The following is a 16,157-nucleotide window of genomic DNA, read 5'->3' as shown; positions in this document are numbered from 1 at the left end:
TTTATTATATACATTCATTCTCAGTAAAATCTAAAGAATGAATGTTACAGTACTGAATGGAAAGACTAAAGACACACTCATATTCAGTAAAGCCTCTGAAATGAAATAGTACTCTCTGAGGTGGAGGGAGATAATCATCTCTTTTTCCTCTTTTCCACCTGATACAGCTTTTTTCAAAGTGAATTGTAGACAAAAATCTGGAAGTGTGAGGTCCAGTCCCCTCAGCAGAGCAATAGGAAGATGATCAGGCAGCACAGTGGCTGAATTCAGAGTAGCAGCCGTGTTAGTCTGTATCTGCAAAAAGAAAAGGAGTACTTGTGGCACTTAGAGACTCACAAATTTATTTGAGCGTAAGCTTTCGTGAGCTAAAGCTCACTTCATCGGAGGCACGAAAGCTTATGCTCAAATAAATTTGTTAGTCTCTAAGGTGCCACAAGTACTCCTTTTCTTTTTACAGTGGCTGAAGAAGGCCTTTATCTGTGTGATATGGAGGATAGGATCAGGACAGTGAAGAGGGAGGTTCTTCCTCCAAGTTGAAGGCAAGACTGACACCAGTGATCTCCCACTTCCTAAATACTCTGTTTGGAGGGAGGAATCCAGAATCCGTGGCCACTCCTCTTTCGAAGTAGGAAGGGGGAGGGCAGGAACAGGACCTCTGGTAATGCAGTGCTGAGCATGAGTAACAGTAACTCCTAAATGTTACAGGTTTGGGGTGGCTGGAGGTGGCAAGAGCTGTGGCCTGTTTCACCAACTCTAAGGTTTGGCCACTTGGCTTCTAATTTCCCCTGCTTGCTCCTGCTGAGGTTGGGCTGCCTCTGGTGGTGGTACTGGGGTTCTTCTTCGAGTGCTTGTTCATGTCCATTCCAATCAGGTGTGTACACGGGCACGTTGGCTGGAAGATTTTTCCTCTAGCAGCATCCGTCGGGTCAGCCTGGGCGCCCTCTAGAGTCGCGCCTTCATGGCGCCCAATATAGATCCCTGCCGACCCACCACCCCCTCAGTTCCTCCTTACTGCCAGTGATGGTGGCTGGAAGTTCCCCTAGCTCTTGCTCAGCAAGTTCACTCTCTATCCGGTTGTATATAGTTAGTTGTTAGTTTTAGAGTTTTTAGTATAGTGTTTGTTGGGCGTGTCCCCCCCCACTCCAGTTCGAGGAGCCATGGTATGCTGTGATCCCTGGGTTTCCAAAAATGTTTGGCATGTGCCAAGTGCTTGCTGAAGAGTGACCCACACTCTCTGTGTCTACGCCTGGGGGAGACCCATCAGAAAGATCACTGTAAGATCTGCTGCAAGTTCTGTCCAAGAACTCTTAAGGAAAGGGAACAGCGGCTCAAGGTGATCCTTATGGCAGCAGCTCTACGCCCCCACTCCAACCTGGACTAGGAGACCTGACCCCTCTACATCGTCCTCGTTGTGGAGTGCTCCGGCGCTGTTGGCGAGCTCAGCGCCAAGAAAGGACTCTTCCTGAGACCCTCGGCACCATCACTGCTCCTCGCAGGGCCTGTCTGAGAGTAGGCTCTGCTCCCACTTACCAGTGGCTCAAAAGAAGAAAAAGCCAGACGATTGCTTTCCGGAGAAGCCACGAGATGTGCAACCCCAGGTGGGCTGCCACTCAGGATCTCCTTTCGGGACCGTGTTGACTCCTGCCCAGGTGCGGCAGTTAAGTCCGGCCCCGCCTCGATCACCGGTGCCTACACGGCACCTGCAGCTCCTGTCCACGCCGGAAGCATAACAGGCTGCTCAGGACCTCCTCCAACTGACGGCATCTTTCTCGCCTGCCAGGGAGGAGCCCTCAGTGTCAGCGGACCCGCGTCCTCGGGTGCATTTGAAGGGGAAGCTGCCTGTAATGTTGAGATGCTCCCCCTCGCCATGTCCCTTGGCGCCTGCCTGCTCCGACAGAGAGCCTACCTGCTCCCTGAGCTTTTGGCGTTGGAGGCACCAAGGATCGGCTCCTCCATGGTCTTCAGTGTCTGAGACTTTGGTGTCAGAGTCCGACTCCTATTGCTCTGGTAGGAGCAGAAATCATAGGTTGAGGTACAGAAGAGAGCCCCAGGCATGGCCTCTGCAGTGGCAGAACCTGCCTCAATGGCCCTTCTGGACCCCCTGGGCTTTTCACCAGGGCCAGGAAGGAAACCAGGTCCATGCTCAGCAACATCTTCCGTTGCCTCTGCCACCTTCTGCTGCGCATCTGCCCTCGGCGCCTATGGTCCCGATGCCTCTGCCTCAGTCTCCATCATTGACTCTGGCATGGTGCTCGGCTCCGACCTTCGCACAGCCTCTCATGGCGTTGACGCACCCGTCTCCCACGCCTGCACCATTGTCGACATTGACCTCGATGCAGGCACCTTTGGCCCAGTGCCGGTGTTGGCACTGGGCCCCCTACTTCCAGTGGTTCCTGTGAGCGTGCCGATGCAGCTCCCTCCCGTAGGACTGATGCCGATGCCTGTTCCAACGCCCATAGCCCCAGCACTGTCAGTGACAGAATCGCAGCCCAGGCTCCATAGCGGATGCATTCCTCCTCCATTGGGGAGAGGTTCTTCTGTATGCCTTCCCGCCGATAGATCGTGCTTGGGTTTTGCTGATAGCACCGGCCTGGCCATGTCGGCATTGGTACACATCTCTCCTGGACAGGTCTGTGGGAGCCCCAATTACCTTGCTGCTCTTCCCAGACTTTCTCACACAGGATCACGGACATCTCCAACACCCAAACCTGCAGTCGCTCCACCTCATGGCACGGAAACTCCATGGTTGAATCCATCAGAGCTTTCCGGTTAAGACCAGGTTAGACAGGTCCTCATTTGCAGGAGAAAACCCTCAATGAGGGCCACGTACCTTGCCAAGTGGAAGAGATTTTCAGTCTGGTCGGCGCAGCGCGATGCGCCCCCGATGCTAGCCTCAATGCCGCACATTCCGGACTATCTTCTGCACCTGAAACAGGAGGGTCTCTTGTTGCCTTCTGTAAGAGTTCACTTGGCTGCCATCTTGGCCTTCCACCCGGGTGCACAGGGCTGCTCGGTTTTTGCTAACCCCCTGGTCAGCCGCTTCCTGAAGGTGCTCGACAGGTTGTACCCACATGTGCACCAACCGGTTCCTGCCTGGGACCTCAACTTGGCCGTCTCTAGGCTCATGGGGCCCGCCTTTAGCAACATGCTCCCTGCTCTACCTCTCTTACAAGGTCGCATTCCTGGTGGCGATAACCTCGGCCAGGAGGCTGTCTGAGCTCATGGCCCTAACTTCAGAGCTGCCCTACACCGTATTTTTTAAGGACAAGGTTCAGCTCAGGCCCCATCCTGCTTTCGTCCCGAAAGTTGTGTCGCAGTTCCACATCAACCAGGACATTTTCCTCCCAGTTTTCTACCCTAAACCTCATTCGAGCAGCAGGGAGCAGAGACTCCACACACTGGACATCCGCAGAGCACTGGCCTTTTACATTGAGAACAAAACTGTTCAGGAAGTCGGTTCAACAATTTGTGCCAGTGGCGGACATGCTGAAAGGTCACGGTTTCAGCCCAGCGCATTTCATCATGGATTGTGGCCTGTATCAGCGAGTGCTACAATCTAACGGGTTCCTGCGCCTCCAGTCAGAGCGCACTCTACCAGGGCACAGGCTTCATCGATGGTGTTCCTGGATTAAGTTCCCACCCAGGAAATCTGCAGAGCTGCGACATGGTCATCCATACACGCTTTCACCGCGCACTATGCAATCATCCAGCAGTCCAGAGACGATGCGGCCTTTGGAAGAGCAGTACTCCAATCAGTGGACAGCTCAGACCTCACCTCCTGAATTTGGCTTGGGTGTTACCTGATTGGAAGGGACACGAACAAGCACTTGAAGAAGAAAAAATGGTTACTCCTCGTAACTGTTGTTCTTTGAGATGTGGTGTTCATGTCCATTCCAATACCCACCCTCCTACCCCTCTGTCAGAGTAGGTGGCAAGAAGGAACTGAAGGGGTACTGGGTCAGCTGGGCTCTATATTGGGCGCCATGAAGGCGCAACTCCAGGGGGTGCCCAGGCCGACCCGACAGATGCTGCTGGGGAAAAATCTTCCGGTCAACGTGTACATGCACGCGCACATACCTGATTGGAATGGACATGAATAACACATCTCGAAGAACAACAGTTACGAGAATTGAGTAACTGTTTTTCCCCCTTCTTTGTCCTTTGAACTATCTTCAGGTTGGGGAAGGAGAGGAGAGTAAGTCCAGCTGCCCTCCCCTTGCTACTTTGATGAGGAAGCTCAGTTTATGGTAGGGGGTGGATCATATTTTTCTAAAGGATGGGGGCATCCAGAAGTCCCTAAAATTACCACACAAACCCTGTTTTTAAAAATACATCCAATTGGGCTGTTATAGTACTGATGCTGTGAAAAAGTGAAAGCCAGTTGCATTCTGAGTGATGTGACTGGAAGAGGGTAGATTCCACTCTTCATATTTTCAGAAATCGATGTTTTGTGGGCATACAGTCCAAACTTCAGTTAATGTATTTTTTTGGTATATACTTGTAAGTACTGCATGCGGAGGCGGTCGGCATTGATGAATGTATCCCTAATTCAGGAGAGGCTTACTTGCCTGGTACAGAAATGGTTCCCTGAGCTGCCACTCCTTCACCCGGAAGCAGGAATTCTGAAGTATATGGTAAGAAGCCCCTGCTGTGTTTCTAAGGTCAGGGAACTGAGAGTATGTATTTGAGAGTAAGGGAAGTAGCTTCATTAAATATGCCTTAAAGCAAGAGCTGCCAAAGATTCTAGTAAGTGATGAAGTCTTTAAGGGCAGTAGTCAGATTACAAGTTAAACAACTGAACGTATTGTCATGGACCAAATGAAAACTTTAAACAATAAATGAGAGATTTTATTATTCACATCCCAAAGAGACTTCTGTCTCACACACACTTGCAATGTCACCCACTCATGCCAGTAACTAGAAAATAATTTCAAATATGGTGTTCAAACTTCATTTACTTACATTACACATTCAGCTTTACTGGTCATGTTATGGTTTAATTCACCAACAGTAACACCTAAATGCTGGCCCAGCTTGAAATGCTGAGACTGGCAGTGTCTGGGGCAGGGTGAAGGGAGGAGAAAACAAAAACCATGTGTTATGCATGTCAGGAGCGTAGGTTTTTAATGTCTATAAAGTAGATGGCCGGTCAGTGGCTCATGTAAATGACACTGACAGATTAAATCCAAATTATGTGCATTGAAGGAATGAAGGTCACGTTAATATGTTTAACACAGAGGGGAGGAAAAAAATCACCAAATGGAATCTCTCTTTATTTTAAAAAAGAGTACTTAATTTAAACCTAAGTTTGACCTTCCTTACATTATGGTCAGTGTCCTGCATTATCTGTGGTGGCAGATAAATATTAAGCATTCAACAATGCCAAGATTGTTTAAATATATGCAGTGTCTGGATTATTTAGGTAGTTGGTGGCATTTCAGTTGTGTTTGCATGTGTACTCCAGAACTCTGGTGGACTTCTGACAGTCAGCTTAGAACGGGACCTCCTCGATGCTGAACCCCTGAAGAAATTGAGCACGAAGCACCCATTAGTGTGTTCAGAAGTTCAAGAACAGAAGGTTCTTTTAAAGGTAATTTTCTGTCACTGACTTTCAGTTCTTAGCTGTATGTGGAGCTCTTGGTAACTTAAAGAGTATATTGATCTGCTTGTACTCAGTAACTGCTTCTTTATTACTTTCAGTAGTACCCTTGTAAATGCTAATTAATTTGGGTTAGACTCTTGGATCACAACCAAAGCAGTGTTAGTTTTTTACTGTTTGTCTCCATCTCTCTTCTCCTCTTTCACTTCTCTGGGAGCAGCTGCAAGCGTGTTCCTTCCTTTTGCTGACTGCCATTCCTGTGAGTCAGTGGGCCCTCCTCTTACTGGCTATCACTCCCTGTTCTTGGTGCATTCGTAGAATCATAGAATATCAGGGTTGGAAGGGACCCCTGAAGGTCATCTAGTCCAACCCCCTGCTCGAAGCAGGACCAACTTCAGTCTCCATCCTACTCATACTAACACCTTCCCTACTGATTTCCAGGTGTCTCCTCTGCTTTCCACTGCCACGCTTCCCCCTCCTACCCACCAGCGTTCGGGAGATCAAGAAGTAATGAAGTTAATGTGGAACAGTGTAAACCAGTGGTGGGCAAACTGCGGCCCATGGGCCGCACACAGCCCCTGAGGGTAATCCGCTCTTGGGCCACGAGACAGTTTGTTTACATAGACTGTCTGCATGCCCGGCCCCCCACAGCTCCCAGTTGTCACGGTTCACCATTCCCAGCCAATGGGAGCTGAGGGAAGCAGTGCGGGCCTCAGGGATGTGCTGGTTGCTGCTTCCCACAGCTCCCATTTTCTGGGAACGGCAAACCGGAGCCACACCTGTGGACGGTCAATGTAAACAAACTGTCTCATGGCCCGCCAGCGGATTACCCTGATGGGCCTCTGGTTGCCCACCACTGGTGTAAACACTGCTCGTTAACTTGGCTATGATACTGTTTGCGCAATGGGAACACTGGACCTGTATTGCTAGTCCAACAATTTAAACGTTTACAAAGAAAATTTGGGACTTATCTCTCAGATCCCAGGTTGAGCATTATAATACAATGTAACAGGAGGTCACTCAATAGAATTTGTCTTGTAATTGTTCTAAAACATAAAATATAGTAATTCCACATTAACAATGTTAAATTAGGAATCATCTGAAAATTCTTTGTTTTCAGGGCTATTCTGTAGATGTGAACACAGAGGCAAAAGTGATAGAAAGAACAGCCAAATATCACAGAGCTTGGAGTGAATTTAAGGAGAAATCTGGATTATTACAGTTGATGTTCCTTTTTTTGTGCAAGGTAAATTCCAGATTGACATCCTTCTTTGATTGCTATTTTTCATCTAGAAGATTCATAATTTGTTGTTAAAGCTTTTTGTTTTTTAACCAAAGCTTTGCATAGAAAAACTGCCATGCAGAATTTACATAAGCAGTCAAATAAAATTAATTTGGTTTAGTGAGGATTTAATATGTGCTATATGTTGACTTCGCAGTAAATAGATATTTTAACTGAAATCCCCTTCTTTATCAGTCTATTGTCCTTGAGTTTTTTTTGTTTTTTAAGTCTGATCCTTTGGTATATCTGATGGTCCCATATTACCCAGGAGCAAGTCTAGGAGCACTGCAAGCTAGTACACCTTTAACTTCAGAAGTAAGTAATAGGGTCATTTATTCAAAATCTCAGCAAAGTTTTTCAACAAATATTTAAACCAACTTGATCCTCTCTTCTCTTATTTCACCTTTTTCTTTGCTGGCCAGTGATATGGCAATGTAACTTGCATTCACGGTGAGCACTGTTGAGAAAACCCTGCAAAGGAATAGGCCAGTTTGTGTTTTTATGAATACCTCAATTTAGTGTCCAGTCACTGGGGCTGGGATTTTCAAAGGACCCTGGAGGAGGGGACCTAACTCACGCTCCTTTCAATATTCCAGCCTTTGTTGTTGTTGCTATCCTTTAAAAAATATTGGCAAGCAAATTCTAATCATGATTAAAATGATCATGATTACTCTTGTCTGCATTTTCATCCTGTCATTTTCTTTCTTACCTTTCCTTCCCCAAAATGACTTCCAACTGTAAACAAGCCATTTGGACGCATAGCCTTCTTTTTAAATAAGTGGTCATAAGTTTTGTGAATGGCTTTTTCTCTTGCATTGCTTGTCAGGACAGAGCCAGGTATGAATCCATATATCCAAATGGGTATTTACATTGTGTGTTAAAAATGATTAATTCAGGTGTGCCTGGGTTCTTTTTTGACTGGCTCTGCAACTCTTCAGAATCTTACTAAGTGTTGTATAGTTTCCCATTCAGAATACTTGCAATGGTTCTGCAGTGGAAGCATGCTGAGTTTTTTCACTTGGCTCCTTCAGTTTCTAAAATTTCTTCTTTTCATCAGGAAATATTGAAAGTGATGGAAGGAGTGGCTCGTGGTCTGCATACGCTGCACAAAGCTAATATAGTTCATGGATCTCTGCATACAAATAATGTGTTTGCTCTGAATCGAAAACAAGGAATTGTTGGAGATTTTGACTTCACCAAATCAGTGGTAATTTTTTTTTTCAAGTATATTCAGGGGTTTCCTTAATCTCACTCAGAATTCTTCATTATGAGTTATAGCATGAATGCCTTTGCTATTTTTTTTGGTACCCCTTATTGTGACAATTTAAAGGTAGGTTTTATTGACAAATTCTTCATTTGCCAGTGTATTTTGCATACTACTTCAAATGTGAAAGCATGGTGTATGCAATGATTCTGAATAATTCCAATATAGTGTTATAAGTACTGGTGGAATAAGTTTCTATAGGCACTATAACCTGAAAAAATATGATCTTTACTGAGTATGGCCCTGGTTCAGCAAAGCAGTTAAAAAAGAACATGGGTATTGTTGTATTGGATCAGCCTTGTCCAGGTCTAGGTTTGTCTAGTCCAGTATCCAGTCTCCAACAGTGGCAGTTAAATTCCCTGAAGATTGTGTCTGCACTGACCATGTTCCATCCAGGGGCTGCAGGAGCTGCAGTTATTACTCCTGGCACTCATGGAGTCCTGTGCTGGGCACAAGAACTGAGAGCAGGAATTCTCTCTGCTGTGCTCTAGCTAATCCTGGAGTCCAGGCGGAGGAGGAGGAGACATGCAACTGACTCTGATGTGGACCTGAGACAGAAAAAGCAGGAAGCCTGACAGAAATGAGACTAGAACCTAGTTCTTCTGAGTCCCAGTCCAGTGCTTTACTGCAAGGCCCACCTTCCTTCTCTGGGCTGAGAAGGAATGCTGCCCCTCTAGAGTTATATACAATAAGGCAGCCAGCTGGATATCTACATACCTCTTCAAATTTCTGCAAATTACATTTTTGATGAGTGGGTCTTGTATTCTGTAGTCTGTTAATCTGCTTTGTGGTTACCTACCCTTTGTTCTGGAGTTGTATGTTTCTATCAAAGTTATGTCTGTGTCTAGAATGGCTTAGAGAAACAGTGGAAAACAGTAGCTTTTCAAATTTTCTTTATTTCAACCTTAACATCGCAGTCGTTTCTCATGGTACTGGAGTATCTTTTCATGTGTAGTTTAGCTCACGAAAGCTTATGCTCAAATAAATTTGTTAGTCTCTAAGGTGCCACAAGTACTCCTTTTCTTTTTGCGGATACAGGCTAACCCGGCTGCTGCTCCGAAACCTGGTATTAGAATTGTTATTTTTCATGACGTGTGAGCAAGAATCGCCTAGTCCTGTGTTTTAAGAGTGATACTTCATTGCCTTTATTCCCCCTCTGCTCCATTTTTCGTAGTAGGAGGCCTTTACAATCCCGTTTGGGCCATCATTGAAGGAAGAAATGTAAGGCAAAGGTGTTCCTGTGAGATCATGGGGAATGGGAAGGAATGTTCATTTTACTGGATTGCCAGTTCGGCTTAAAATTGCTGATTGTAATGTTGTCCCTTCTAGGATCAACGTGCCTCTGCGAACTCTATGGTAGTTGGTAACTTGAACTTAATTTCCCCTGAATTAAGAATGGGACACCTGGCATCTCCATCCTCTGACATGTATGCCTATGGCTGCCTTCTATTCTGGGTATGTTATTGTGCATGAAAATGACATTTTGTTAATATAATGAAAATATAGTAGGCATTATAAATAGCAATAAATGTTATGTCCCTCTTCTATTTTAATCTGTCCTATTGTAATGAATGCTCATATTTTAAATTGAGTGCTGTGAGCAGAGGGAATGGGAATTAGATCTGTGAGCAGAAGAATGCATTTTTCAGTACAATTTACAGTGTGGCTTGTCTCCCTAAACAGCAGCACTTAATAAAATGAGGCTTTTGTTCTGTACACTGCAGCTTGTCAGTAGTATTATATTTCTCATCCTTTCTATGTAAGCTGCTTTCTCTAGCTTCATCTGCAAGTCAGTAGATAGTTGCCATCATTTTCCATCCCTCCTGTGATCTGAATCAAGAATGGGATTGTCAGGTGCTGTTTTTCCTGCAGTATCACTTGGATTTCCATCTTCTGGTATTAAGTCAAGGAAGAGAAAATGCCCCATTTTCAGTTAGTTACTGGGTTATGTTAGGTAATATGCTCTGCAGTAACTCATGCTGCCCTCATCCACCCTGGTTTTCTGTTGCTTTACTTCTGTGCTCCCTTGCTTAGGGTTCTGAGGATTCTAAGGACATAAATGTGGCAGTTGTAGAGATAGGTTTGTGCAAAATTCTACTTTAGAGGGGCTCAGTCATAAGGGTCAGTATTATGAATATAGGAATTTGGAGAAATGTCTAGGAAGCAGGGGTGGAGAACACAGTGTAGCTGTGCCCAGCAATCCACCACTAGAAGCTCTCTAGTTTGTTTTTAATAAAATTTGTATTCCTATCTCTTTCACTGATTTTCTGTTTAATGAGAACCCCAAGATTATTACATGGTGTCAGAAGTGCTATATGAAAATGAGACACTAATAATTTTGAGGTTTACTCCTGTGTTTGAAACAGAAAGGGGAACACGTGGAGCAGCAAATAGAGAAGAATAAAGGCTATTGTATGTATTTTATGAGCACAAAAGTAGCTCAGCTAGCTTAAGAAGGGAAGAAAGCCAAAACTGGATGTGTTGCAACCTCCATCCAGTCTGCAGTTGACAGGCAATGCTTCAAAGAACTGAAAAAAATTCCAACAGATTTGCTTAAGCAGCCACAGAGGCAGAGGCCAAAAATTATGAAGTGAAATCATCCATTTTTAAAGGTTGTTGGTGAGGATGCTTTGGATATTTGTAACAATGTTAAGTTCTTCGAGGGCTTGTTCACGTCCATTACACATTAGGTGTGCGCGCGCTGTGTGCACAAATGTTGGAAACGTTTTCCCTTAGCGGCTCCCTGTGGGCCCCCCCAGGGGCGCCACTGTGCCGTGCGTATATACCCCTGCTGGCCCGACCCCCTCCAGTTCCTTCTTCCCGTCCGTGGTGGCGTTGGAACAACTTCTCTCTCTCTCTTTCTCTCTCTCGTAGAAGAGTAGTCCCTTAGCCTTCAGAGTAGCTGTTATCAGTTAGTTAACATACCTTTATTGTGGACGCTTAAGTGATTAGGTGCTTGGAGGCTTCGAGCACCCACCCCGGGCATGCCACAGGCCCACAGCTTCAAGGCTTGCGCCACGTGCTGCAAACCTATGCCAGTTAGTGACCCCCACAACTCGTGTCTACATTGCCTGGGGGATGGACATCAAACTGAACGGTGTAGGATTTGCAAGGCGTTTAAACCAAGAATAAGGAAAGAAAGAGACTTTCATTTAAAGCAGCTGTTGATGGAGGCTGCATTGCAGCCACCGGGCCCAGAGTGCCCGACGCCAGCTAAGGCTTCCTCGGTGCGTAGTGCCCCGGCACCAGCTAAGCACTGTAAACTGTCGGCCCCAGAGCGCCAGGCTAGGTCCTGGCACCGTTCGTCCTCCCCAGTGCAGCCCCCGGTGCAGCCGAAAGGAAGGCACAGTCGTGCTCCGCACAGGAGGCTGGCGCCTTCCAAGGCCCCAAGCGCTGATCAGAGCGGGAAGGCTGTGGTACTGGTGCCGACACCAGTGGTCCCGGCAGCACAAGCCCCACCGAGCCCAGACCTAAGTAAGCTCAGTGTGGACGATGGGCTTGAGGGCATAACGGATCAGCCCTCTACACCTGGCACCTTTTGAGGCTGCAAAGGACCTCATTGACCTGTTGGCAGCGAGCCCCCTCCCGTATGGGGAGAACCCTCTGGCACCCATGCCTTGGGTGCCGTCGAGGGGTAAGCTGGCAATGGTGTGCTGCTCGAGGACACCATCCCGGCACTGCTCCCAGAGTTGGTCCTGGTTGAGCTCCGACTCTGCGAACTCACGGTTGCTAGCGGCCCAGAAGGAGGTTGCAGCACCGGGAGTGAGTCCGCGCAAGGAAGCACTGGAAAGGGCACACTGCTCTCCGGCACCACCCAGAGACTGTCACTGGGAGGAGTTGAGACGGCCCTCGCCAGAGGACTCCTGCAGATGGTCCCGGTCCAGGTCCCGGGGATACCGGTACTGCTCCCTCTCAGCCAGGAGCCGCTTGTTCTCCTGCTGGCGCAGATCATTGGTACTGCCGTGGCCTTTGTGATCAGCGTCGCCACAATCCGGTGCAGACTCCGGCCACTAAAGCTACCCGCACCGGGCCCCAGACAGCAGGGACCCTCAGGTGGGCTGGCAACACCAATGGGGGCTGCCAGGTCATTGGCCCTTCTGGACACCCTGGGCGGAGGCTACAGTATCCAGGCCTCCAGCATCCCCCTAGGATAAACCGGAGAGACCAGCACCGAGTCTGGTGCCGTCCTATGGAGTCCCGGCCCGAGCCGGAGGCCCCTCCCACAGGAGGAGGGGAGCAGGAGGACCAACCAGAGGGGGTCGAGCAGTAGCTCATCTCCTCATCATCCCCGGATGAGGCGGTGACGGGTACAGAGGTGTCCGGCCCTCCACCGGTAGACCATAGAGCCCCCCAGGAGTTCCTGCGTATGGTCGCCCAGAACTTGGGGTTGCAGGCTGAGGAGATGGTTGAGCAGGAGGACCCCATGGTGAACATTTTAAGCCCCAAAGGTCCATCCAGAATAGCGCTCCCACTCATTAAGACCATTCAGTCCAACTATAAGACCATATGGCAGACCCCAGCGCTCCAACGGCCAAAGGAGTGGAGCGTAAATACTTTGCCCCATCTAAGGGCTTTGAGTTTCTGTTCTGCCACCCGAGTCCATGCTCCCTAGTGGTCTCAGCGGTAAACGAAAGGGAGCGCCATGGACAGGAGGCCCCAGCCCCTAAGGCCAAGGAGGCGAAACGCCTGGACCTTTTTGGCAGAAATGTGTACTCATCTGGGGGCCTTCAATTAAGGATTGCGAACCACCAGGCTATCCTCAACAGGCACAATTTCAACTCTTGGGCGGCGGTGGGGAGGTTTAAGGACAACCTTAAGGACAACCACAAGGTTCCCAACAGGAGTTCATGGCCCTGGTGGACGAGGGCAAGGCAGTAGCCAAGACCTCTCTCCAGGCCTCCCTGGATTCGGCAGATGTAGCGGTTAGAACAGTCGCGTCGGGGTGGTCATGAAGCACTCGGCATGGCTCCAGGAGTCAGGCCTGCCACTCGAGGTCTAGAATTCACTCCAGGACCTCCCCTTCGAAGGGTCTGGACTCTTCTCAGACCAGACAGACACGAGGCCGCACAGCCTTAAGGACTTGCGAGCTACGCTTAAGTCACTGGGTATGCACACCCCGGCGACCCAGAGGAAGCCCTTTAAGCCGCAGCCTCCCCCTCAACACCAGTACCTGCTTTGCCATGGGCATGAGCCTTACCGTAGGTGAGGCAGGGATAACAGGCAGCAGCGCAACAACAGTAACAATAATGCGCCGGGCCAGAACCAAGGCCAGCACAAACCCCAGCTGGGCACTAAGCCAGGCTTTTGAAGGTGTGCTCGAGGACAGCGTACCAGACCAGTCACCGGATCTGTCCCTTTGTTTATGTAACTGCCTGTCCCGTTTCTCCTGAGTGTGGTCCACCGTTACGTCAGATCGCTGGGTCTTACACACGGTGCAGAACGGGTACTCGCTGCAGTTCGCCTCCCTCCTATCCCCCTTCCCTGTCCCTCTTCAGGGACCCCTCTCACAAGCATCTCCTAGAGAAGGAAATCCACTCACTGCTAGAGGTGGGGGCGGTAGAGGTGGTGCCGCACAGCCTAAGGGGGAAGGGGCTCTACTCCCGGTACTTCCTCATCCCCAAGGCCAAAGGGGGTCTTCGCCCCATCCTAGACCTGCGCGGGCTCAACACGTTCCTGGTCAAGGCCCTGTTCCGCATGGTCTCTCTGGGCACCATCATACCTTTCTTGGATCCAGGGGACTGGTACGCTGCCCTCGACATGAAGGACGCGTACTTTCATATTGCCATCCACCCAGCACATTGGCTGTTCCTACGCCTCACTGTGGGCCAAGAACATTACCAGTTTGTGATTCTCCCGTTAGGTCTACCTGCGGCCCCACGGGTGTTCCTGAGGTGTGTGGCGGTGGCCTTCTTACGGAGGTAGAGAATCCGGGTGTACCCATACCGTGACGACTGGCTCCTGGCGGGCTGATCCAAGGCGGAAGTGCGGGGCCATGTGGAGGTGGGCCTGAGATTGTTCCGCGAGCTGGGGCACCTGGTCAACGTCCCCAAGTCCACGCTCGTACCCACGCAGAAAGTGGAATTCATAGGGGCAGTCCTGGATGCGGTGCAGGCCAGGGCAAGCCTTCCAGTATCCCGATTCCAGGCTATCCAGCAAGCGGTGGCCTCCCTGCACCAGTTTACGACGACAACGGCCAGGTGCTGCCTGCGGCTGCTGGGCCACATGGCAGCATGCACGCACGTGGTCAGGCATGCCAGACTGAGACTCAGGACTCTGCAGGCGTGGCTTGCTCGGGTGTACCGCCCAGGCAGGGACGCCCTGGACTTGGTAGTGACAGCCCCAAGGGACGTGCTGGACTCCCTGCTGTGGTGGCAGTCCCAGCCTGTGGTTTGCAAAGCTATCCCCAACCGGACCTGACGCTGGTGACGGACGCTTCAGACCACGGATGGGGGACTCACCTGGGGGACCTCATGATGCAGGGGTTGTGGTCCGGAGCAGAGCGATCGCTCCATATCAATGTGAAGGAGCTCAGGCGGTTCGTCTCGCCTGCCAGACCTTTCACGCCACTCTGAGTGGTCACAGCGTGACAGTTCTGACAGACAACACTACTGCCATGTTTTATATAAATAAACATGGCGGGGCTCGTTCCTCACCACTCTGTCGCGAGGCTCTCCTCCTCTAGGATCTTTGCATAGCCCATGCAATTCACTTCAAGGAGTCTCATCTCCCGGGGGTATGGAACGAGCTGGCAGACTCCCTCAGCAGGTCATACCACATGCATGAGTGGATGGTCAGGACGGATGTCGTGCTTTCGCTCTTCCGCAGGTGGGGGTTTACCCAGGTAGACCTGTTTGCCACCAGGGCCAACGCCCAGTACCCACGGTTCTGCTCGTTCTAGGGCCGCAGTCCGGGCTCGCTTGTGGACACATTTGCGATCCCGTGGAGTGGGGGCTTGATGTATGCCTTCCCACCGCTCCCCTTGGTACACAAGGTCCTACTCAAGGTGTGCAGGGACAGGCAGATGGTGATCTTCATTGCCCCAGCCTGGGCCCGCCAGCACTGGTACACATCGCTCCTAGCTGTCGGTGGAGGCCCCAGTAGTCCTGCCCCTTACACCGACAGCTCATTATGCAGGACGGCGGGCGGCTTCTCCACCCCGATCTACAGTCACTGCACCTGATGGCGTGGAGGCTTTGTGTCTAAATGCCCTGGAGAGCCAGTGCTCCCTTCCCATGCAGCTGATCCTGCTTGGCAGTAGAAAGCTCTCTACCAGGGTGACCTATATGGCCAAGTGGAAAAGGTTCTCTTGTTGGTGTGAACCCCGACAGGAGCAGCCATGCCAGGCCGCGGTGCAAGCCATCCTGGAGTACCTCCTATACCTCAAGTAGCCCTGTCCTCACTCAGAGTACGCCTGGCAGCCATCTTCGCCTTCCATCTGGGGTTCTTGGGGGGGCTCGGTGTTTTCCCACCCAATGGTGGGATGGTTCCTTAAAGGGTTGGAGAGGGTGTTTCTGTACTCCCGCCCCCCAGTCCCTCCATGGAACCTTAACTTGGTCCTCTCTAAACTCATGGGACCTCCTTTCGAGCCCCTTACTTCCTGTTCTCTCCTCCACCTTTCCTGGAAGGTGGCATTTCTGGTTGCCATTACCTCGGCCAGAAGGGTGTCCGAACTGAGGGCCCTCACTTCTGAGCCACCGTATACAGTATTTCACAAGGACAAGGCGCAGCTCCGGCCACACCCCAAGTTCTTCCCTAAGGTGGTCTCCCAATTCCATTTGGGCCAGGACATTTGTCTGCCAGTGTTCTTCCCGAAACCGCATATGGACCCGAGTCACCGCAGCTTGCACACCCTGGATGTGCGTCGAGCGCTGGCGTTCTATTTGGAGCGCACCAAGCCCTTTCACAAATCCGCACAGCTGTTTGTGGCTGTAGCCGAGAGAATGAAAGGCCTCCCAGTGTCGGCGCAGCGGATTTCGTCTTGGATTACAAGCTGCATCCGGGCATGCTATGAG

At 49.9% G+C, this 16,157-nt stretch overlaps 1 protein-coding gene across 1 annotated transcript in view; it reads left to right on the top strand.

Annotated features, from left to right (window-relative positions):
- STK31 (serine/threonine kinase 31) overlaps positions 1–16,157 on the top strand; it is a 94,990-nt gene that overhangs the window by 67,243 nt on the left and 11,590 nt on the right. Inside the window, exons 17-22 of the mRNA XM_073333714.1 lie at positions 4,554–4,634; positions 5,465–5,590; positions 6,720–6,845; positions 7,110–7,196; positions 7,939–8,088; positions 9,475–9,600. Coding sequence (XP_073189815.1) covers positions 4,554–4,634; positions 5,465–5,590; positions 6,720–6,845; positions 7,110–7,196; positions 7,939–8,088; positions 9,475–9,600 — 696 coding nt within the window. The remainder of the gene's footprint in view (positions 1–4,553; positions 4,635–5,464; positions 5,591–6,719; positions 6,846–7,109; positions 7,197–7,938; positions 8,089–9,474; positions 9,601–16,157) is intronic.

Source organism: Lepidochelys kempii, chromosome 2, assembly GCF_965140265.1.
Source record: "Lepidochelys kempii isolate rLepKem1 chromosome 2, rLepKem1.hap2, whole genome shotgun sequence".
NCBI classification, from domain to species: domain Eukaryota; kingdom Metazoa; phylum Chordata; order Testudines; family Cheloniidae; genus Lepidochelys; species Lepidochelys kempii.
Note: the sequence above shows the minus strand (reverse complement) of the source record. Positions and strands in the feature narration are given on the sequence as shown.